The following is a 25,765-nucleotide window of genomic DNA, read 5'->3' as shown; positions in this document are numbered from 1 at the left end:
TTACTACATAAAATAAAAGTGTTCTGTAAGATCACTCGTGTTTTTCTAAAACTGGTAAACATCTTGCATATGAGCTGATTTAAAAACTTCAGATATCAAAACCATGGATCTAACGTCCGTGACTCATGGACTTCATGTGCAATAAAGTCTTCTCACAGACAGACTGTGAGAAATTTCTTTCCACAAGCCATCAGATTTCTCTACTCCCACGGACTGAACTGAAGCACACTCACACGGACCCACACACACATACACACAACAATATAGGACTAACTCACTCCCCGCTTCTTTGGTTCTAGTTTATGTCTGTGACACGGTATTTAAATATAAATATAAATACAATGATTGCATTTCACTGAAATACGTCACTTGATATAACTTATATACATGACTTCTTACATTTTTGCACATTTTACTTCTATAACAATGTTAGCTGCTAGAATTACTGTACCATGTCTGTTCTGGCTGCAACCTCAGTGACTGCTACATTCATATATGCTATCAGCTAATCTGCTAATATGTCATAGTATGTTACATCCTCCTTTGCACAGCTCCATATACTCTCAGTACCGTGCACTGCCTGTGTCCTGTTTTGTATTTATTGTAAGTTTTTCATATTTATTCATTGTACTCAATTGTCTGCACTGTGTATATTGTATTGCCTCGCACTTGTGTTCCTGTGTTGGTCCTGGAGGAATGTTGTTTCATTTCACTGTGTATTTGTATATAGCTGAAATGACAATAAAGCCTTGAATCTTGAACTCATGTGCAAATTCACGGTGTCAGAGAAGCACTTCACGGTTACTGGGCTATTTAAACCTTAAAAAAGAAACGGCTACATATTAGGGAAGTGTATTTTAGTTCATTTCGGCAGACTGTTACGCAAGTCTAGCTCACGTCTTTTTTTCAACGTGTTCAACCTCATTTGACCAGTGATTATGGTTTTGTGCCTTGTGTTAGTTTCAGGCAGACTAAATAATCACAGAACCAATCAGATGAAGATTCCCCTAAAACACTTTTGCTGTCTCCTGCCAGAGCACTTAAAAACTGCTACATTTTTCATGCGTCTATAAAAGACCCTCCGACTGACTGTAGTGTGACCCTCTGGAGCCAAAAGGCTCAATCTTTACATAACTAAGAGGGAAAACAGATAAACCTAGCTCTGTACCAAATTGCAGCGCACCAGGCAACAGATCAGATCACCTGTTTTTAAATATATTTCTAAGTGGCAGCTTGTTGACAGAAAGAAATGATCTAGGCCAGTGGTTCTCAAACTGTGGTATGCGTACCTCAGGCGTGTGCTCGGCAGCTATGCAAACAAAACGACATTCACCTGCTAGCCTGATACGGTTTCACAGGGAAGAAACACACATCACTTGTGCTTAAAGAACAGTACAGTAACAATGCTCTTAAACGCTGAATAAAAATGTAAATGAAAAGACTTAGTGTTATTAACATTTCTACGTTACCTACAAAGACCTGTACATGAGTACGTGTGTTTGTAACAGCCGAGGACATGTATTTGTCTGCAGGAGTGCAATCACTGAACCGATATGTAGCATGATATATCAGAAATATTTAATTAGCTCAGATAAAGAGAGTATTTTTTGCCCATTATGCATTTGTCAGATAAAATACATATATATATATATATATATATATGGGCCAATAAAATAGTTCATTTAAAATGTTTGTGCATAAGAATAAACCAAAGGAGTGATGTTGGTTGGTGTAGTGTGGTGGGTCGTATAGTGTAGTGGGTAACACCTCTGCCTTCTATGCTGTAGACTGTGGTTCATTTCCCTGCCTGGGCAAGCACTCTATAATATACCTATAAGAGTCCTTGGGCAAGACTCCTAACACTTCCTTCACCTACCTGTGTAAAAATGATCAAATTGCAAGTCGCTCTGGATAAGAGTATCTGCCAAATGCCATAAATGTAAATGCTACAGAACTTAATATACCATGTACTATAGGCAGGACAACTACACACATTATAAACCTTTTCATTTGTCTGCCCTCTCAGATTCCACACCACAAAGCCAAACAGATAATAAAGGACTGGAGAGATAAGAAAACTTTGCCAGAGAAGTACATGACTTCTGAAGATGCTTGGAAAAATAGCATACGCCCTTGTACATGCACACACAGATCAGCAAATTCCTCTCTACAATATCAGAGTCTTAGCCTGGTCCTTATGACACTGTGCTTTATTATTTATTATATTTACCTGATTAATCATGTATCTTTCATTTCCAATTTCTAATTTCTGTTTTCCATCCAAAAAATAGATGTTTTCATGCAATCAGTATGTATTAAACTTGCTCCTTGCGAGTGCCTTGCTTGTTTTTAGAACTTGGGTGTTTAAGCTCAGCCTAGTATGTTTAGTATAGTAGCTTTATGTAACCAATCATCATTTAATCAAGTATGTTTTTGATCATTGTCTTTCATTACATGATCTCAGGGAGGATTGCTGGAAAGTGGTTAATTCCATAACTTTTATATGCTTATTCTGTCTATCAGAATCAGTCATACTGTCTCTAAGGGCCTGATCCTCTTATGTCATCTTAAAATGTTCTGTACTTTTCCTGTGCCTCTCTATCACAGGTATGTAACCTTGATACCTGGGTGGGGGGATTGTTTGGGCCAGTTGAGGGTGATAACACTTTGTATAATCAGTGTTTGCTCCTGCTCTGTGTTGGGAGAAGCAAGAAAATGGTGACCTGTTAACATCTCTGTATTAAGACATCTTCTAATAGCCAATAAGCCAACTTTCTCCTCTAAAGTGCAACGACTGTGTCTAGTTTATTCTCAAATACGTCTACAACAACACTGTCTTCCTATAAAAGTGATGACGTTCTTTCTTACTAACATGTACCTAGCACAGCTGGTGTAACATGTAAATGTGTGGTCACCGAGGCTAAAAAGCTATTTAGATTTTTAGTTCAAAGACTTCCCCAGAAGCTAATTACTGAACCATCGTGAATTACTGTCTGGAGTGTTTTCCCACATAAAGACAAATGTTTTTATAGGAATTCTGACCTATGACTGGCTTTTGTGACTAACACTGCCGTAAGGAATCTGACTCCTTAAAATCCCTAGATTATGACAGACTAAGGCTTATTATCAGGAAATATACAGACCATAATGTAAACTAGCTTAGTTACCCTTTGGTTACAGAAATGTGTAGTAGAACCTTGTGCCTACCGGCAGGCCCTGGCCATCTGAGGGGTTAATCCTCTGATAAGCTTGACTTTACCATAGAAACAAGCTTGTACTTCAGCAGTGGGGTTATAAAGGTATCCGAGACATAAATGTTTGCACTGGTCTTTTATGTAAGCCAGTGTTCAGTTTAACTGTGTGAAATCTTTTAAGTGTGTGGAACCCTTTCATATGTTTCTTGTCACTGTATTTACCTTCTGTGACACTGTGAAATGTGAAGCCACTGCTGTTTAGTCCATTTCCCTTTTACAGAAAACGTGCTTATAGAGGCTGTCAGTATTTGCTGCTTGATGCTGAGTCACACTGTACAATCATCCCACCACACACCCACTCACCAGTCTCCATCCTTTTACCTTTCCAGCTACCGTTTCATACACGGTCACCTCTGATGAACAGGACACAGTAAACAAGTGATGCAGTTTCACATATCAAAGACGATACGTGTCTGTGTTAGTGACCCTGCATTTCTACAGGATAACTGGACTGTACTCTGTCCTCACTAAAGTAAGTTGGGCAGATAGTTAACAGGCTAACAGGCTCCAGCTGTATTCAGAGAAAGGCTTTGAGGTTGACTTCTTTACTGAAGGAGTCAACACCCAAACGGTTACATCAAAGTAAAGAATATGTTACCTGAATATCTGTTATGAATTTCAAATTTATATGCTTAATCTGGAGCTAATTGATATTGACTATATCAATTACAATCATAACTAGAAGCGTGCATTTCCTGAAGGAAACACAGCTTAAATGGTTCATACTTCCTGCTAGGTTGTGGCAAGTTTCTATGGTGACGTTGGCTGGTTGCTATGGGGTTGCTAGGTGGTTGCTACAATGTTGCTAAGTGGTTACCAGGTGGCTGCTATGGTGCTGCTGTGTGGTTGCTATTATGTTGCTAAGTGGATGCTAGGTGGTTGCTATGGTATCACATATGGTTGCTATGTGGTTGCTACGGTGTTGCTAAGTGCTACGTTGCTATTGTTGCCTAAGTCCACAGCCACCTTTAATTTCCTGTTGCCATAACTTCACTGCTACCTTAAATCATTGCTACGTTAAATCCACTACTACCTTAAATCTCCCGCTACCTTAAATCCAGTGCCATCTTAGATATACTGCTACCTAAAATCTTCTGCTACCTGAAAAGTGTGTGCGTGCGTTTGTGTGGTGGGTGTGTGTTTGGTGTGCTATGTGTGGTGTGCTATGTGTGGTGTGCTCAGAGTATGTTTGTGGGGTGTGGTGTGTTGAGTGTATGTGTTAGTGTATTTATATCATCGTGACACATGAAAGGTGCCATAACTTTTGCACCCCATTCATTTCTATGAGGAAAAAATTCAGCAAAATTCCACTGCTACATGGAAACCGTGCATCCAATCAAAAAGCTGTAAACAAGCCCGAATCACACAATCAGACCGGACAATCTGGAGTTAAAATGCTGGTATTTGAAAACTGTGACAAGTTACGCAGCATAAATATAAACCATAATAACATAAATTCTGATCCTTTTTTAAGGCTGTTTTACCCTGCTGTCCTTTCTTTACACCCCGGTAGTAGAGATGACATAACAGACTTTACCCATAACTCATGGAAATAAGGCACATTTTCAGAAGTTAACCGTTTAAGCATCTGTAGAACTATTTTCAAGAGCAAAAAGAAAATGACCCAGCAGCCACTTGCAATGCCTGCAAGGCCAGTGTTTCAATTGCAGACTTTCTTCAAAGACAATTAAAGTAGCCATACATAAAATATGAGTGTGGAGCTATGATGCACCAGTCAATCAATCTGGGAAACAAGTGTCGGATCAGGAGTGAAGGCAAAAAACTGGAGTGAGACATCCCTGTTTATTTGCATAGGACCAATTAATCAGTGTAACTCATATCTGTGTAAGCTGATCCTTAACTTTATTTACACTGACAAGGCCAATGATAAGTTGCACAAGAACTATGATGTACAGTTATGTAACTTTTGTCAATTATTCAATAATATTTGGGATGTGGCATGTTGTAGTTGACTTTTTTGCACTGCCTGACCTGCCGCAGGAGACGTATCTGTTCCATTTCCTCTCTGAGGTGTTCCATTTTCCTCCTCATGGTGAAGCTGGGATCCGTGGAGCCAAACTCTTGACGACTGCTACGGGAAAATGCTGGAACACGCACACAGACACACAGACGACAACGAGCACACGCCCACACACATTTATAACACATGATTAACAAGCATCAAAATATCCCAGAAGAGAAGCAACGACACAGTCAGACAACTGAATATGAAAAAGAGGAACTAAAATGAAAAACGAAAGGAAGAACTTAAAATTCATTGTTTACTCAAATTAAATGGGTGTATTTTGTCTATCTGTCAGTGAAACACCTGTGCACAATGAGTGCTCTGGCTTAAATCCAGATGCATGCCCCTATGAACCAGGAATGCTATTTAAAAAAAAATAATTACAGTGACTCCATCTACAAGTTCACATTTTGCTTTGTCTGTGAACTCTGCACACAGCCAACTTCACTGGAGTTTAAAGTTGTGACAAAGGCTGCCTTGATTTGTCTTTAATTTGCATTATTAAACTTTTTAATAACACAAAATCTACAACAATTACACAGTAGCTGTAGTGGGAAGGGAAAGGTGACTAAACAATATAAAATTTGAGTATAAATATTAACTAGATTTTTACAGCTGATGTAACTTAACAATAACCAGCTTTTGATTATCTCTCATTGTAATTTTATCGAAGTATAAATTTGCTTTGGATGCTCTCTTGTGCTGTATATATGCTTCATTTACAGTGTGTTACTGCCAAAGAGGGTAGAGTGTTAGTTCTTACATTCATTTTTACTATTCTCTATAGAAACAGATGTAAATGTGCCTAACAATGTGTATAAATAACCACTGGAATAATGATATAGCAACAAGAGCTCCTATAGCGCAGAGCAAGGAACTATCATAACTGACAGAACCAGAAACAAACAATGAGTTACATTATCAAAAATATTAGACTACACAGATTTCCGCTTAAGATGTTATTTGCATATCTCTGCCTCTAATGGACAACTACGACTGACCAATGACCAGGAGTTTATCAATTACAGTCACGACAAGAAACATTTCCTGAAGGAAACACAGAACAGTTGCGCAACTAAAATGGTTCCCACTTCCTGCTAGGTTGTTGCTAGTTTTCTATGGCGGTTTCTCTGGTGTTGCTGGCTGGTTGCTATGGTGTTGTTATGTGGTTGCTTTGATGTTGCTAAGTGGTTACTAGGTGGCTGCTATAGTGTTGCTAAGTGGTTCCTAGTTGGTTGCTAAGGTGTTGCTATGGTTTCCCAGGTGGTTGGTATGGTGTTCCTAAGTGGCTGCTAGATGGATGCTATGGTGTTGCTATGGTGTTCCTATGTGGTTGCTAGGTGGTTGCTATTATGTTGCTAAGTGGATGCTAGGTGGTTGTTATGGTATAACAGGTGGTTGCTATGTGGTTGCTACAGTGTTGCTAAGTTGGTGGTTGCTATGGTTGCCTAAGCCCACTTCCACCTTTAATTTCCTTCTACCTTAACTTCACTGCTACCTTAAATCCACTTCCACCTTAAATGGACAACTACGGCTGACCAATGAACATGAGTAGCCAAAACATCTCCAACATTTTGCTAGCAAGGAGACAGGCAAGTCTGACAGACACGGTTAAATATGCTGCTGTCAGCCTAAACGTTTTGCACTTATTCCAGTAGTATCAAATAAGACTGTACATATAAATATATTCACATACTGAAGACACCATTTTGAACTGTGCTGGATTTCCTGTAGACTGATCTTGTCACATGAGCACGGATCAGCAATTCAGGATCTAACTGCTGCTCTGTAAGCAAATGGCTTATTTGCTAAATTGTAGGTTTTTCAGATAACATCAGTAAAGTTAGGTTAGCAACAGTATTGCAAGCTTTTCAGCCAGTGCGGAATCTGAAGGAATGAAAACTAGCAAACTGTAACCAGCTGATTTCCTTGCTCAAGCTTTGAAATTTCAACAGAAATGATAAAGTACACTCTTCCAAACAATGGCATGTTTAAGATAAATGTACAAGGAATAATATCATTTGTGGCAATCAGCCTGCATTTATGAGTTCTGACCGTTTTCCATGCAATTTTCATTTGTGTTTCCGGAAAAGATATTTGCTTCTTGAGTGATCTGCCATTCATGTGCTCATTAAACAGAAAAGTCAGGTAGTGATTACCTCATAAGTCAGTTCAAAGGTTGCCACATCAATGTACTCAGTGTCACAGATCAGTTAACACCAACTAATAAACAAATAAAAAAAAGTAACACATTTTTCCTCCCTGAATACAACACCAACAGATTTTCCCACCATTCTGGAGTCCAACCTGTTTATAAAACAGCCAATTTTAGCTTTATTGTAGAGTTTTATTCAGTACTGCCTACCAGTTCTTACCAGACTGTATCACCAATAAATCGAAATCTAAACATCTTTACACGGCTTAATCCTGGCAAAACACACCCTTTACGTCCACTACAATTACCAAAGCTAATATAGATTATCCACATGAAATAACATTGAACACATGTATTTATAGTAAAGTCTCAGGTTTGACTTTCTTAGCATGCAGTCACTTAGCTTGGCCATTACTTTGAAATGCTATCCAGTGCTGCTCCTTAAAACAACCTCGTTTGTGGTTGGAAATGGACACCCTAGCTTGTGAAACAGCTCCCTGGCTACCGCATAAACAAAGTTGCTTGCATTGATCTGTGACACTACAGAATTGTCAACATCTTTTTATTCTCAGTCTGCACCTGTCTGTATACCAGCTGATTAAACTGATAGTACTTATTGCTCAACATGGAAATTACCCATCATACCCTGCCTGGTTGATGTCTGGCACACGTCCTATTGCTCAAGAGCTAAAAAGCCCTTTTTTACTTAAGTTTCTTAGCAACCTTATTACATTGCACCGAGCAACATGTTTGCATTAATGAAAAAAACTCACCATGAATAGATTTTCTCAGCCAGTTATCATGATAAAACAAATTATATGAGTGCACAATATTACTTAACATTACTAGACGCGGTGCAGCAAAGTGCCCTGTGCTTTATTACTGATGACCAGTTAAGATGTAGTGTTTTGTCCTGATTCTGCAAATGGACTATCCACCTCTGCAAATACTGCAGGAACATTCCTCCTTATTACCAATAGCAAGGATCTGTTGTTGTAGTATAATATTTGACATGCAAAATGTAATTTAATATTTAATAATCTAATAAAAATTATAGTTTAATCCTAGATTTCTCAAATAATCAGATCGGATTTGTTCATCTTGTCCTCTGATATCCAAACCAGCACAGTGCAGATGCTGGACACTAATATTTGGATTAGTACTATATACAGACATGACCATATAATCTGATAAGATCTGTCTAATGCAGTAATGGGTGTTGGAGGCTTGCATAGTCTAATTTGTTACTCTGCACCTATGATTCACCCAACCTACACCTTCACAAAAGCCAAAGAGCTCACTCAGGCATGTTACACCCTAGGACATTAATTAAAAGAAAAGAATTTTGAGATGAATTTTGAAGTACCTGTACGAACAGATGTGCCAAAGGTTTATCAACCATGCCTGAACATGCCATATGCAAACAATGAATTAAAAGCCTTTGGCAAATAATGCAAGTTGTTCTAAAGCACAGAGATTAAGCAGCTTCAGGCTGCTTGCCTAAAGGAACTCTCTCAATTTGAACATATATTAAAATCTTGCTTATTGTACACAGATGAGCTGGGGTTTATCAGCCTTGCCAAAGCATGCCATATGCATATGGTTACAGGTAACAAGCATCGTCAAATGCAAGTCGTTCTAAAGCGCGGAGATTGGGCAGTTAAATTGTTTGCAAAAAGAAGCTCTTTTAATTTAGACATTAATGAAAACTTGCTTGTTTTACAGAGAGGCCAACTCTTTTGTCAGCTACTAACCAGAAAAGAAACTGATGGCATGCACAGCTAACAGATTCCTGTGTTTTGTTTCGTTTAGTGTCCCATGGTCATTCTTAAGATTAGTGTTATGCAATACATAAGTATAATATGTAAGTGGGATTATAGGGACTGGTTAAAAATGATATATTTAAAAATGATAAGACAACATTTTGAAAACTGATTGGGTAACAGACAGTGTATCTATTGGGAAGCAAGAATTCAGCTTGCTGCTTTAACCAGGATCACTTTTACAACAGCAAAGCCAAATATGCATATGGGAGACTTTCAACAAGTCTAGAAACCCTATTTTGCTTCGATTGTATAATTAAAATGAATAAATAAATAAGAAAAAGAAGGTGCAGAAAAGATGCTGGTCTAATATTTTGTAGAATTTCCTTTTCTACAAAACATTATTGTCGTCATAGCTTGGGGAGAACGGAAGCCATAGCCTGTGATTACTCATAATTTCTTTCAGGTTATGAAAAGAAGGTGATAATGAACAATACAACAGATAACCTCCGAGCAGGCCAAGCCTCAGCACTGCCAAAACCAACGGCTCAGTTCCTGAGAAACTATATTCTGGTACTAACAACAGTGCACCTCTCTAGTGGTCATGTGGTCAACCTCTTTTCAACATCAGAACCCTGTCAGTTCCACAGAACTTTCCTGCTGAGTTCCAATTTATCCAAAATAATCACGCTTCATTATTTTTTGGACTCCACATGAAAAAGGGGAAGACGCATACCTTATCGAGGCTAGATGAACTCCTGTACGCCTGGTTAAAAACAATGTGACCAGCTGTTGTGTTAAAGCTGTTCATGTGTAGGAATTTGGAGCTTATGTAATGTGAAAGAGATACACATATTTTCCGATTACAGCACATCACTGTGATCGGTGAATATCCAAGAACATGACTCATAACTTTTGCTTTCAAGGTGCACTTTCCTGCTGTAGATCACAGAAATAACGCTTAAAAAAATAATAACAATAACACATGACAAGTTAATCCTTGGATGAGAGATGGTAGAAAGAAATGTGATGCAAAAGCAAGGCAGGCAGAGATTGCATAATGTTTCTAAGGGAAGGAGAAGTTAAACGGTTAATGGAAGTTAACAGGAGTTGTTGCCAGTTTTTGCTCAATGACAGGAAGCCTCTTACACTCCAGCTTTTGTTTCCTTTAGTAAAGCATAATTGTTTTGAAAGTGCATGAGGCTAAATGAGGCTGCATGTACTCTGCACTGAGACAATACACAGGCAGGTGCACCAGCAGAGAGACATACACATGCATTTTCCTTCAAAGATGATTCAAAAGCAGCTGTCTTAAACTGTGAGCCACTTTTTTGAAATCATCAAGGCAAAAACTATTGCATTTGCCATATATAAAAAGACTACAATTCAATGTGCAGTGTTGGCATAATGCCAGGAAAGAGGCTGGTGAATAGAGGTGAGCTGCGGTCAGTCTTATTATCTTCTGAATCTACATACAGCTCAATATTTCCCAAATTACTACCAGTTTGCTACTATCAAACGAAATGCAGATATGACAACATGGATTTCTGTAAGCCTTTCAATATGTTTATCTTTCAGTTCTTCACCTTAAAATTCATTATCCAGTAAAAAAATGATTCAATACTAGTACTATGAACTTAACATGTAAGATATGTAGTTACAGTGGGGGAACAAAGTATGGTGAACCCTTAAAGTATAAGGGGTTAAAAAGAGAGTCAGAAGAAGACGAGTGAAATGCCAGCATCTAATCAGTCTAATCAGATTTGCATTAGGCTGATTTTAGTGGGTGTTCTTATGTTTTTGTATTACAGGGCTATAATTTAAAATACCTATGCAACTGCATAATCAAGAATACTAACAAATTAGTAATAAGATGTGATAAATGTCAGTATTGATATTACATATCTCTTTTTTCAATCACAGAATTGTAATACAAGATTTTCTCACTACTAAAAAAGATTTAACTGAAAAAGTTGAAGGCACTGAACATCAAATAGTGAATTAAAGACCAATAATTTGCCTTACAGTCTGTTAAAGTGGAATTCCACCATTTTTTCTAAAAGTCTGTATAATTCAGTGGTTGAAGAGTAGATGAAATGGTTCATTTGTAGAGAAGCATACTGACTGTTTTCTTTACAGTGGTGGTGATAGGAACCAGGGGTCCTGATGTCTACAACACACATATAGCCATTTTATTTACTGTCCAAAACCACTAACGTATACAAGTCATCTGAGTTTTTATTCGTAACATTGATGATCGTAAAATAGTGGTAAATCTGATTAAAAAAAAAGTTTTTGGGGGGGCACTATGTTGCCTTAGAACACCTTTAATGTGTCCCTCCACCGTCAACAGACTGGAATAAACTGATTAGGCCTCAAAAGTACAGTAAAACAATGTCTCAGACATCAGGCTGAGTATTCATAACTATTTAATGGAATAACTTTCTGTGTAGCTTTTAGAGGCCTTAAACTCTTCAGATGTCTGGTTCCTATCACTACCACTGTGAACAATTCTGATTTCTAGAATGAAGCATTTTGCACCAAACTACTCTAAATGACTTTGTTTACTTCTTATTCATTTAATTATGCAGAATTTTAGAAAAATCAGTGGAGTTCCCCTTTAATGTATTATTTATAATTCAGTAAAATGTCATTTTTAACACAGCCAGGTTAACTTACTTTTTAACCCCCGATACAGGCAGACGATCCCACAGAAAGCCACACAGAGAAAGTGAGACATACACAAGCAGACAGATTGAGATGTAGATGGACAGACTGGAATCAGGAGGACAGGCAAGTTAACTGATTAAAGTACCTGATCGGGGCTTCAGGCCAAAGACAGTCAGAGTTGTGCTGAAGTCAGTGGAGCGCATAGCCTCCTACAGCAAGGAAAAAAAAATCACATCTTTCACACATATTCATTGTCATCTTTAAGCGCTTTGTTGCTTCCACCAGTCCTTTAAGATGGGGTAAGGGATATGACAGTACGTTATCTTATGTGTCATTGTCATCATAATAAATTACGTCACCATATGCTTTACTGAGCATGGAGCTGATATCGCCTACATTTCTAAGATCGCTGGCCAGTTTGCATTTCAATAAAAGTTTGCACTTCAATAAAAACGATATAATAGCAAAAAGCTGACTGAATGCTAGCCAATCAAAATTAATCTTATTAATTGTTACAAACTGCTTGATTTTTTTTGTTATTTGACATTGCTGTTAGGGTGCACTGTCTCTGTATAAACTACAACTAAAAATCAAGATATCATGTCTTCAAATTTTACAGGATGTCACACGTTTGCCTTTTTGCCCACCCCTAATGGGGGACCCACAGACAGCCCTTCCCTTATTTTGCTCTATTCAGGCTTTCAACACACCTGAACCAAGCAATCGACAAAGCCTGGTAAAGGTGTGCTAAGAAAATGTGGGCTGTTTAACACATATCAAAAAATATGACATGCTTTCAATAAACAATATATATAATAACCCTCACCCTCACCTAACCCTGTTTCTACTTTTTGTACTGAACTAATTCACACAAATTCACACAGCCTACTTTAATCATAATTCCTTCTATCTCACACCAGCGATTGTGCAAGAACTTTATCATATATTGCATTTTTTTTGTCTATATTGTGCTGTCCTAGCAGAAACTGCTGGCTTGGTCCATGTGGCCAACACTGTGAATAGAGGGCTTGTCTGAGCATGGAGGAGTGCAGAGGCAGTGGATAAGGAGGTGCTGCTTTCAAAAACCCACAGCATGCTACCACTAATACTACTACTACTGCCAAATACATTATTAGTGTTCTATAAATTTATTACGATATATTGGTAAAGGTTATGAAAATTGTCACAGTTATTCCCATTCAGTATTTTGTGCAACCTCCATTGGCCAGCATAACAGAAATTAGTCTTCTCTTATAATACTTTTTGGGTTTGGAGAATACAGAGCAATCTAAGCAATCTGAGACTCCATAATAAAGAATCTCTCCAGATCCTCTAGGATCACACGACTCTCTTTTGGACTCTCTTCTTCATGGGACTGGGAGGGCCTTGACAAAGGCTTGTGTGTTTTGAACACATGTTTTGGATCACTGTCTTGCTGGAGGATCCAACCACAGCCCAGCTTTAGCTTTTTTAGCCATTTATTTCCATTTACTGGTACTTCATACTTCATAGACATTTGCCCAAACAAGGTTCAGGTGTTCAGGAGAAATACAGCCCCAAAACACCATAAATGCCCTACCATATTAAACAGTGGGAATGAGTTTTTTTCTGTATAATCATTTCTTTCTTGTTATGGCAAACCCTCCTTGAGGATTTATTGTCAACCCAGTTCCAGTCAAAGTTCTAGTAGTGGCTAGTGAACTCCATGTCCTTACTCTTCTGATTAAATGAAAGCAAAGAAAATGTTTGCCTAACAAACCATCCTCCTAACTGTGAATGTAGGCAAATACATGCGTGTCCTCTTCCAGGTTCAGTACAGTTCTGGTTGTTTTAAACTTTTTAATTATTCTCCTAATAGTATAAAAGGCATTTTCAGGCCTATGCCTATATTTTTAGAGCTACTGCCTGATTTACAAAGGTCATACCTTTCACTGTGTCCATTCATCATAAAATTTACACAAAATGCAAAGGGCAACAGGCATTTTTTTTAAATTATGTCAAAAACTGAAAAATGAAAAGTGTTGCCACTTTTAGGGGATTTAGACAACAAAGCGCTTTTCGTAAGTCGCTCTGGATAATATATATATAATATATACAACCACAATCTGACTTGTTGCATCTTTTGCATAAATGACTGACTTACTGATGCTTCAAGCCTCTGGGGTCTATTGGCATTTTCTCAATTTTTGCATATCTTCTTAAATTCGCCTCTAAAGGCGCTTGCATATAAAGTGATATCCAAATGTTTCATATCAAAATGTTTCATTATCTTTGTCACTACTTTCCAAAACTTCTGCAGCGACTTTAGCGGCTGTAAATTCCTTGCATGGTGTTTAACACGTGTCTCCAATGTGGACTGAATGAAGAATAAAGAGTTTGCGACATGATGAGCAAGTCCTCAGTGACTTCCTGAATGGTCCTCCAGTGGTCCTCCATTTGGTCAGTTTCACACATAATGTAGACAGAGACACAAATTCACCAGTTACATGCAATGAGAGGCAGAAGACGTATTTCAACTCCACTTCAAAGCCTTATAACTTCGGATACGAGTCACATACGTTCTCGTGATAAAAGGGAATGGAGTTCATGGAAGGTTAATAATGTGCTCTGGGAAACTGGTTGCAGAAGGGTGTCGTTTTTTTTGATCTCCTCAAAAGACCTCGTGGTGTTCTGTTCACAGTCCCACGTAAAGAAGAGTATAAGAACAAGGCCAGGGCGAGCCAGCATGGCCTGAAATCCTTTCATCAGCTCCTATCAGCTCTCTCATTTTCATTTTACAAATTTGCAAGAGACGACTGTAAAGTTAAAGGATTGTGTAACAGGAGGTGATAAACAGGAAGATACACAATTCATGGAACCAAAAGACGCATAGATAAAATCATGGTACAAGCTCCAGCGGTTTTCAGCTGTAATTCAATACTGACTAACACCACCCATGTCAGAGTTCTAAGATTACACACTTACAAACATACACATATACACACATATACACACATAGAGCTCACCTCACAGTCATTGTCGGTGGAGTTTCTTCGTGCACTCTGACACTTGTACTAAGAGGAGAAAGAAAAGAGTGATAAGGACTTTTATTTACTCTGCATTTCTTTCAGAACATTCAGTTTACCATCAACTTTCTATCTTACTCCTTCAAAAACCTTCCAACATTCATTCAATGTTTTCTTTTTAATGTTTTCACATTAATGCAAAGAGAGGCTGTTCAATCGAGGGTGTGCTACCGTGTTTTTCATCACTGTATACAAAAATGGTCACCAACCCTGGCACTGTAGTTTAAACCACAAGCCGCCACACCTACTCCAGACAATGCCTTTCTTCAGAAATCCTTAATTGGCTGGATCAGGTACATTAGAGTTGGCATGGGGAGAGGGTGGCATGTCAGATGAGGGTTAGGATTAAACTCTGCAGAATAGTAGATCTTCAGAAGAAGAGCTGGTGGCCACCAGTATGAACGATAAACAAAGCCTCCTTATGGATGGATGCACTGCAATGAGTGTGCAAGTTCATTCAGAGCATAATTCAGTTATCAGTAAGTGCTTTTTAGTGACTTGTTTAATCAGAGTCAAAATAAAATGTGACTGACGTGTGGTTTATAATTCCTATTTATGTGTTTGCTTATTCAAAAATGTAGTCTGTGAGAAAAATTTAATAAAGGTCCAAACACTTTTGGCTTTGTTAGATGACGTTCTTTACATACGGTGCGAAAAATGGTATCTTGTCAAGTAGAATTATCTTAAATATAGTCAATAAATCTAATATTTCTCCTGTTGGGATTGTTGTAAGCTTAATTTCAGATTATTTCCCTTATTTCTATATTAGATATATAGACTGGATTTAATATCATTTCCCTTGACAAGATGGTATTTTTTGCGGTGTATCAAATAAATGCATCAACAGAGTTCAGAAATCACGTGATTGACAGAGAAGAGCAAATTGGAACAGTCATGTTTTCATGCTGGCCTTAAAGTTACGCAATTAACTTTTAAAGTTAAACCAATGAGGTGTGCTTCTGCTTGCTTTGGATAAAAAAAAAAACCCTGCAACCACACTGGCCCTTTGGGCTGGACACTCTGGCTATTTAGCATACAACACAAGTACATTTAAAAAAGCGATTGGTCATTTCATTTTATTCATTATTCTGGTATTTCATGGCCATATCTAAAATGGAAAAGCTAACAGAGCAAAGAAAATCCAAGCCTCACTTTGGCTTTGGCTTTTCTTCACGAAATGCATGATACGTGTCAAAACTAAAATCAAAATGCAATGTTTACGTTTTTTCTTTGTCACATCAATCGGCTGCATATCTGACAAAATGAAAATGAAAATTCAAAAAGGATAAATCAACAGCAAAGTGACCGTTTGTGATTCGGTTTTCGGCGTGGACGCGCTTTAAGTGTCAGAATAAAAAGGCAAACGGAAACAAACACAGGCGCCACCTGCTAGTGATTTACTTTTCACTTCCCACTTTGCTTTTTCATTTTCAAGATTAACCAACATGTAAATATATGTTAATTAGCACTAAGCGGGGGTACAGGGTACATTTAGGACATCCTCAGTCTTCAGTGCCAGAACGGCATCATTCCTCGGACTAAACCACTTCGAGTCTTGGGAAAACCATCTTCATGTCTCAGATCTGATGTAACTGAACATCAGACCAAACGCCGTCAGACCACACGGTCTCAGAAAAAAGATACCAGACCAAATGCAAGCTTGGTAAAGCATACACTGGTTTGATAAGTTAGAACAGACAAAACAAAACCAGTAGTGCCACGCTTGAAAAATACAATCAAAAACTATGAGGACAAATGGTTTTTACTGAGCGTTTCACACACTGCGCTCCACTGAATCCAATTAAACACAACTAATTATGCTCTATTTTTTTCTTGTTTTTAATGCAGGTCACTGTTCACAATAGGCCAAGGTAACAGAGTGACGTAATCAGATATCATTGACCTGATGACAATGTTTTGGCAGCGCCCATTCCCGCTGTTAAAGGCCATAATCATCATGCTGGAGAACTGACAGAGAACTAAACAGGACTAACTGACCTTAAAACATCTTACTAAATATGTTGGGAAACTGGGGTTCATGCTCCTTTAAGAAGTGTGCGGGTACAGCCCCAACAGTAGTTTATTCCGCTTACGAGAGAAAGAGAAGTTTATTAAGAAGCCACTCTTCTCTCTGCTATGCACTTTAATGCTAGCTTTATCTACCCAATGTGCTTTGGAACTTTGACATGCTTCAGTGTGACTCACTTATAATCTTGTAAATAATAATCTTGATTTTTTAATCAGACGATATTGTGCTAAATATGTTTGTGCTAAATCACTTAGGCCTCATTCGCGGTATCCACAATATGCTTAGAAAGCATACTGCGATGTAATCTGGTGTAATAATGATACGTGTCCTTATATTGCCCAGCCCCAATAGAGGGACTCTTACTTCTTTTGTGTTTTAGTGTTTGTTCTCTTTTAACTAAACAAACGCTGAATCAGTGGTTATATGTAAATGTCTTCATGGCTATGGAATCACGATCATGATGAATTTGAAATGGGCTGTTTCTGAAACAGTTTCTGTATATGCACCACATGGAATAGGGCAGGGGTCGGCAACATGCAGCTCTTTTCCTGCCCTGTTGCGACCCACAGCAGAATTACATTTGTAGGTAAAAATAAAATAATCCTCCTTTGCAGTAAAATAAAGCTCTGCTGATCGTTCAACAGGTTTAATGGTCTTAAACACTGGAGTTAATGCAGCCTATAACTGCAAATTCAGATTTAAGATTTAAGATGAACACTGATAATTTAGAGACAAATGGCTTTTATAAGCACTCAGGTTTCCTGATACGTTTAATCTGCAACGAGAAACTGTCGAACACCAAAAAGTCGCGAGGCTGAAGTCAGCTTCTTATTCTCCAGCTTCTTGTTTGAATTGTCCCATTCCACCTTAAATGGTGCTGCAGTTACATTCTGGCACTGGTGAATGAAGAGCCGACTTCAGTCTTGTAAAAACTCAAACGTTGAGAGACACTTTACAAGAAACTATTTCACTTTTGAGGGAAAGTTTCCTGCCGGAGATGCGAGGAAAGCAGCTATAGCTGAGCTAAAGCTTAAAGCAGAGTAAAGTAAGTCTGTGTTTTCGTTTATATTAAACTTTTTAGCCTATACTAGGACATAAGCATGTAATGAGACATATTTACAGCCTAGATGTTAAAATGGACATAAAAGATTGTGGCTCCCAAAGTGGTTTGATTTTTGTTTAAAGGACAAAATGGCTCTTCTTAACATTTGTGTTGCGACCCCTGGACTAGGGCTTTAGGACACGAGAATCAAATGCACTATGTATAATTTTTCTGTTGTTGGAATTTGCACTTTTGCTTGTTTCCTTGCTGATTAAAAGGTTTTAACTTGATGAATATGCCTCTCTTGAACATCCACGACTAAAAGAATCATTTCTGTAGCCTGTCCAATGTCTCGCCCAAAGCCTTTTTGAATTAGTTGAAATGTGGCATGATGCATACAACCAACCATCACATCTGTAGCCTGCCACAACGACTGATCCACACTGTTAGTGGATTGGTCGTAACATGGGCTATGTGTCAAGTACAGCCAATGAGTTGCTGTTCTCTGTCGTCTCTATGTGTTTATGAGAGGCGCAGGTCTCCAAAATACACTAATAAAAAGTGTTCCAGTAAATCTTCACACTAAAACCACATATCAGTTGACCACTAGTATGGACTACTATTTTAAAAAAGCAAGGAAATCTTGTCAGACAGTTGTGACGTCTTTTTCTAAAGAAAGAAATTTTGAAGTTCGAAAGTTTTGCTTGCTTTAGCACTCATTTCTCCTCGGAGTAAGTTCACGAAAGGTCAAAACAACTGAGAATGGAACAGGTGCCAGGTTAGAGACTGACAGTTCCCACTGAGCAAGCTCAGAAGACGAATATCATGAACTAAGCCCGGTTAAATCCACGGTACATTACGTTCAGGAATTCAATATATTGCTGTATTTTAACTGCAATTGGGCAGCAAGGACTTCGCTCAAGCAAAGAAGATTCCATCTGAAGGCCACTGCATCAAGATAGCAAAAAAGTGTTTTAGTAATCAACTCATCTCTGTTTTTTGTCCAGCAAGCGACTGTTGTGCCATCTCTTTACAATCTTAGATAGCAGACTGTGATTGTGAGTGCCAGCAAGACTAAATGAAAATGGAATTGAATGTAAATTGTGCCTACGCAAACACTCCCGATGAACCTTCGGTTACTGCCACCCGCACAGCTGAAACCAGCAAGAATCCTGATTAGTGTTTTACTTTTATATTGTTGGAGAACTTGGACAAGTGTGCGTCTGTACCATGCTGAAGGGCAGGTTGAGTCGTTTGGGTGTGGTGGAAAAAAACAAAGAGCTTAATACATCCAGAGCTGATATGATAGAACAACAACAAGGCTTGCTTTGTATGTGTGTGTGTGTGGGGTTCCAGCACTTCTATAGCTGTGAGAGTAAGCATAACATGAGACAAAACAAAAAGCAACCTGTAAGGCTTCTTTTCACAGGTTGCACTTTAAATGTCTTAATGCTGAACAAAATCAACAGACCTTAAAATCTATTACAATCAATAACAAGACACAATAAACCCTTTCGCAAGAATAGCCCCAGCAGTGGGATTTGCCGTGGCCAGTCCCTAGGAAGTGTGGACCCAGCTGTGGGATTCAAACACAGTTCAGCTAAAAGACTCAGATTTATTTAGGCTCATGGTGTATTTTAAAACAAGCTTTCCTAATTTCTACTGTTGATATTTCATGCTGCGCGGTGTGCGTCAGATACACAGCGTGCAGGTGGCCAGCCAAAGTTTAACCAAGTCACCCCAAAGCAAACAGCCACGAAAGCCGCTAACTCAAACTGAGAACATTAATGCTGCCACTGTGTGTATTATTAACATAGGATGGCTAAATCATCTCACCACATAACGTCAGAATGATACTCCTGTCATCACATCCAGAATGCAGTGACTCCTGACAATGTAAACACACATAACTGCACCCACAGTTGGCTTCTCAAATTCATATCTTACAAAAAACACTTCATATTTGTCAGTTACAGAGAAGAAAAGAACTGGAAGTCATTATCTGTTTATTAACATGTGCAAATAATAAAATTATAATAAAAAGCTACCACATGATTCATGATCTCATTTTGTTTTCCATGTAGCTTCCTGATTCCCCATGATGTGGACCTGATGCTGTGTAACAAACACAATCTCGAACTACAGCTACGTATGTGCTAAAAGAACTCACTCTGGTCGGACCGCTGCCCAGAGCGAGCTCTTTTAGCACATGGCAGCACAAGAAGAACTACCCTTAACCAAATTCACCTCCCAAATCGTGTTAATGAAAAGCAGCAGACTGGATGTGTCCAGAATCAGGCGTAGTGGAAGACAGAGATACTTAAAGGGGAATTCCGCCTATTTTTCAAAATTTCTGTACAATTCAGTGGTTGAGATATAAACAGTCATTGTTGTAACGTGAAATGGTTCATTTACAGAGAACTTACAGACTCTTTACAGTGAGGGTGATAGAAACCAGGACTCCTGATGTCTACAATGCAAATGTCGCCATTTTATTTACTATACAAAACCTACAGGTGTCTTCTCAGTTATTATGTAACGTTGATGAAGGTAAAATAGTGGTAAATCTGAAAACTCTTTGGGGACTATTTTGCCTTAGAACACCCAAAATTAATTGATTAAAACAGTTACACCAAAACTTTATCACAAAGTTACTGTAAAACAATGTCTCAGACATCAGGCAGTGCATTCATAATCATTCATGTAATACCTTCCTGGGACGAAGCTTTTAGAGACATTTAACTCCTCAGAGGTCTGGTTTCTATTATCATCACTGTGAACATTTCTGAAACTCTCTAGAACAAAACAATGCATACCAAACCACTCTGCATGATGTTGTTGACATGTTAGCCATTTTATTATGCAGAAATTTTGAAAAATGGATGGAGTTCCCTTTTAAATCACAGAGCTGACCTGAGGTGTGTTGAAAAGCTTTATTCTTCTGCATAGTATTATTATTATTTGTCAGTTAAAAAAAGCTATTGGCACCTGAATTTTTTAGCTATATTTTTGTCTGGAGCCCTGCTTGAGAAGAGTCTGACTGCAGTGCTGCAGAACCACTGAGCCGCAGACTTACACCCGCAGTTTCACTCCAGTGATTTCAGGCCAGTGGAACGCATGTGCAGCAGGACAGCGTAGCTGTACCAAATAAACAAAGTCCTGTCAGCGACTGTTTGTGCTGATTGTATGTGTCGCCATGCATATTAGGGTTCAGGAAGGGAAACCATCACCAATACACGAATCAGTCATTGGTAACCGGTTAAACCTTAAGACAAAACACGTTACAAAACCATCAGAAACAAAAAGAATCACTTAATGGTTTCCATGGATTTTTTCAGTAGGGATATGTTCAAAAACTAAAGCTTTGTTGTAGCATAAAGCTTAATATTATGCTGCTTAAGGTACACATAAAGCCCCGTATTAAGGGTAAGTTAATTGAGCTATATGTCTACATAACCCATTAGTTTACCCAGGACACATAAGCTGTAGTTTGTGTAATACCGACCCAGTGAATCTCTATATGCGTTCAAACCAAAGATTGTTTTAGCCTAAAGCTTAAATATAATATTCGCCCAACGCAAATTTATCACAAATTTATTCGAAACCCACAAAAACGACAGAAAGGTTGATCAGCCCAAAGCTTGCAAAGAAAAAGCAAAACAAGGGTCGCAGACAGATAATATTGCACACCTTGGTCAGTTATTTCCAGTCATAAAAGTCTTCTTTTTTCAGCTTGTTCTGGCTACTTCACATACTCATGTCTCCACAATGAGGCAGGGTTTTTCCGGCTTAGGAACTGAATGGCTCTTTTAACTAAAGGTTGGGAATTTTCCCCATAAACTAATGACATTGTGAGCTTTCCCAAACAGTGTCCTCTGCCTTTATAACATCTCTGGTGCGTACGTGTGTGGAAGTAGTTTCCACAGACAAACACCTTCATGGGAAAAAACCATCTTATTGTGTCCCTGTCAGAGTGCGAGGGAGACATTTATCAACACATCTCCCTAAAAAAAAACATACATAGAAAGACATCTGAGACTGTCAGAATAAGACAAAAGACAGAGGAGCTCTGTGTACGATTCAGTACGTGGGTCCGCCATGTCGGCTCAGACTTTTCTTTCTTCGCTCTGATGAAAAGATGGAGTCAGCAGGTTTACACTCTATAGGTGCTCAGTGGATGTAAATATTTAGATTTGAGATCTGATTAGTTGAAACGTCCATTTATCTCCTTACTTAACTCAGATGAGCACAGGCTGCTGCTTCACTCAAACCACAAAGTTCGGGTGACCTAAACTTCACCCACTGCGATGTCCAAGCACTATGATGTTGTTTCACATGTGTGTGTGTGTGTGTGTGTGTGTATGTGGGGGGTACAGCTCACTGAACCATTAACCTTGATGCCAATTAGTGGTGTATGTGTGTGTCTGCAGGGGCAGTGCCACACCTTTAAAGTGGTGGGGCAAAAAAAACAAAAAACTTTTGTACTAGCCCAGGTTTCAGCAACATGTGGCTCTTTTACTGTCCTTTTGCGGCTCCACAGCAGAATCAGATGTTTAGGTAGAAATAAAATAATCCTCCTTTGCAGTAAAATAAAGCTCTGCTGGTCGTTCAAACACAGTTTTAACAATAAGTGGTCTTAAACGCTGGAGTTAATGTAGCCTATATCTGCTAATTCACCCTTTAACCCTGAGGATTGACGCTTAGACTGCTGGTCACCATACTAACGCAGACAAGAATCTCGTCTAGCTAGTAGCTAACGAAACAGCAAAGAGAAAGATTTAAGATGAATATTGATAATTTGAAAACGAATGGACTTGCGTTTTTAGACACTCCTGATTTTTCCTGATACGTTTAATCTGCAACGAGAAACTGTCTAAAAAGTGTAAAAACACTAAAAAGTCACAAAGCTGCTTCTTATTCGCCAGCCTCTTCTTCGAATTTTCCAGTTCCACCTTAAATGGTGTAGCAGTTTAATTCTTCCAAGGTGGAACAGGAAAATTCAAACAAGAAGCTGGAGAATGAGGATCTGACTTCAGCCTAATAAAAAGTCGAACATTGAGAGACATTTTACAAGAAACTATTGTACTTCTGAGGAAATGTTTCCTGCCGAAGATGTGAGAAAAGTAGCTATAGCTGAGCTAAAGCTTAAAGCAGAGCAACTTATTGATGCAAGACTGCATTTTTGTTTATTTTTAGATCTTTTACTCTACAGACATTAGCACGTATTAAGATATATTTACAACCAAGATGGTAAAATATCACTTCAATAACGTGGACATAAAATGCTGTGGCTCCCAAGGTGGTTTGATTTTTTGTTGAAAGGATAAAATGGCTGTTTTTAACGTTTGGGTTGTGACCCCTGGGCTAGTGCAAAAGCAACTGACTGACTGACAAAATGCAACTTACAAAAGACAACCTAGGTCACCAACTGACTAACAAAAACTACCTTTAGCACACAGCACTGTGCAAAGGCCAGAGACTATGCCTTCATTTACTCAGTTTCTATTCATCCTTCCACTGTGACTCAACGCTATGGAATGGATGAAAGGATGGGTTTGGAGGTGTGGACAAATATCCCAGATGAAAGATGAAGCGAGTCTCCTGAAAAAGGAAGCTGTGATAAAGGTAAAGGGTGGACACAATACTGAAACTTATATTATGTTATATTTAGTTGTTGACTAGTTGTTGTGCAACTTTCTGTTAAATTTTCTCATTTTTTCCTGATGCTGACAAATTACGAACAACAAACTATTTAAGAACTGTTCAAAGGCTGTTTACGTTATAGAAATGAAGGATGGTCTGACCTTTGTACAGTACTCCATGCGTGTGTGTGGCGGGCAGGGCTCAAACACACACACTTGATCTTGATGGAATTTTAAAAGTATGAACTCAAGCATATTTTCCCCTTTTATCATCTTTAACAGGCTCTCACTCACTCTCTCTCTCTCTGCATGTATCGCTATTGCTATCACTATCCCTCTTGCATCAAGCAACGTCTGGCTCTGATAGCATCTCTGACAGGGCTTCTCTTTGAGTTCACTGAGAGTTTCTGTGCACACAGAAAGCTGCAGTTTCTCAGTTTAAAGAGACACATGCGGTCATCAGTGTCTACAGTCTTTCTAGTCTATGTGCCTGCCATTCTCGCTTTACATGGGCACAAAAGAAAGAGAAGAACAGCATATTTTGGTGTTTTCCCTGATTGAACAGACCTGATCCAACTAATCATCTCATTAACACGCCATACCGGTATTTAAGTGGTGTGTGCCATGACTTAGCAAGAGCATGCTTTGCAAAGAAGCTGCTGCTGAACAGAGTTCCAAAACGCATTCCGTCACATTCTTTATAACTTTCATATTTCATAAGCTACATTCAAAAGGTGGGTGTCATATGAGAGCTGTAACCGTCTTCTTTCCAGTCAAATAGATGGAGAATGTACTTTTAAAGCTGAAGCTGAACTCACAATCTTTTTTTTCTACTGAAAGTCGACCCATTTTTCCACAAATCTGGGCTATGAATTATAAACAGATGGCGTCTCTTCAGTGATCTGCTCTGTAAAAAAATATTTTTATTAAATAATACAAAGAGCGTCTAAGATTTTTGGCTTTCAGCAGTAAATTGTAAGCATATAGGAATATGTGTATGATCATAAACCACATGTTCTGTTCATTTGAGGGGAGCTTTTTTAAAAAAAAAATAAAAATAAAATAAAAATTTACATTTATTTCATGCAGTTACTGTATAATTTGCCTTATGATTTGGTCATGTAAATTCAGATGGAAAAAAACAAAATATACCCAAGTCAACAAGAGGTTAAAGAGTATGTTTGAAAAACCCACGTATGAGAGAATTTCGGTTGCTTAAAGGGGGCTGACAACTTGATCACAGATATTAAAGCTATGTTAAAATCTTTATAAATCCTATAGTTACACAAATCCTAAAGAATAAAATGGAATGTAAAGCAAGAAAAACTTAACATTCTCAGCAGAATGTTCAATTCTGTGTGTGTTACCCTGCAAACACAGTTATATTGTGACAACATTGTGGCAACCTACGTTTTTGGTGCCAACAACATTGATCACACAACGTTGCCACTACGTTGTCACAATGTTAGACGTCACATAATGTTGTGACAACTTTCTGAGGAATTACATTTGGACGGGCACCAAAACAGTAGCTTGTCACAACGTTGTCACAACATAACCTCCTAGAATCCTTTTACATTCCACAATCAGGCCCACAACACAATCTTAGGCCGCAAAAGTATTCAAAATTTCTATTAATATTAGCCTGTTTCACAATACGCTGCATTACAGTTCCCAGCACTACTACTACCCTACTACCCCAAAAACAATCTATGGGACATCGGTTACACCTCAATTCTACACAATTCCACACCAGTCATATCACCAAAATGCATTTCAGCTGCAGTTCAGCCAATATAAACACAACGTTTGTTCAGCAGCTCAGAAATTGGGCTCAAGTATTAATGAACTTGCAGCAAAGAAAAGATGCCAGAGGTCTAGTTCAAGTAAAACGGTTAGGTTTAAAGGCTGAGCACCTGAGGGCTTTTACATTTTGAACATTTCAAGGTCTACTACAAGTGTCTGTATTTTGCTGTTGAAGTTTTTGCGTATTCTGAATAAACAATGGCCAATAATACAACATTAATGAAACATGAAATTTTTTTTTTTTCTCTGGCCTGCAGATTTGTTGAGATTTTTTAATATGAGCCTCTTACTGGTTGAGTTTGACTCCCCTGAT

The 25,765-nt window shown here is 38.4% G+C and overlaps 1 protein-coding gene across 1 annotated transcript in view; it reads right to left on the bottom strand.

The window, feature by feature from the left end:
- Positions 1-25,765, bottom strand: part of lrch2 (leucine-rich repeats and calponin homology (CH) domain containing 2) — a 113,643-nt gene that overhangs the window by 10,963 nt on the left and 76,915 nt on the right. Inside the window, exons 16-18 of the mRNA XM_036564737.1 lie at positions 14,874-14,921; positions 12,014-12,077; positions 5,247-5,359 (exon numbers count right to left, since the gene is read on the bottom strand). Of these exons, the coding sequence (XP_036420630.1) occupies positions 5,247-5,359; positions 12,014-12,077; positions 14,874-14,921 (225 nt within the window). The remainder of the gene's footprint in view (positions 1-5,246; positions 5,360-12,013; positions 12,078-14,873; positions 14,922-25,765) is intronic.

This window comes from Colossoma macropomum, unplaced genomic scaffold (assembly GCF_904425465.1).
Source record: "Colossoma macropomum unplaced genomic scaffold, Colossoma_macropomum, whole genome shotgun sequence".
Lineage (NCBI taxonomy): Eukaryota > Metazoa > Chordata > Actinopteri > Characiformes > Serrasalmidae > Colossoma > Colossoma macropomum.
Note: the sequence above shows the minus strand (reverse complement) of the source record. Positions and strands in the feature narration are given on the sequence as shown.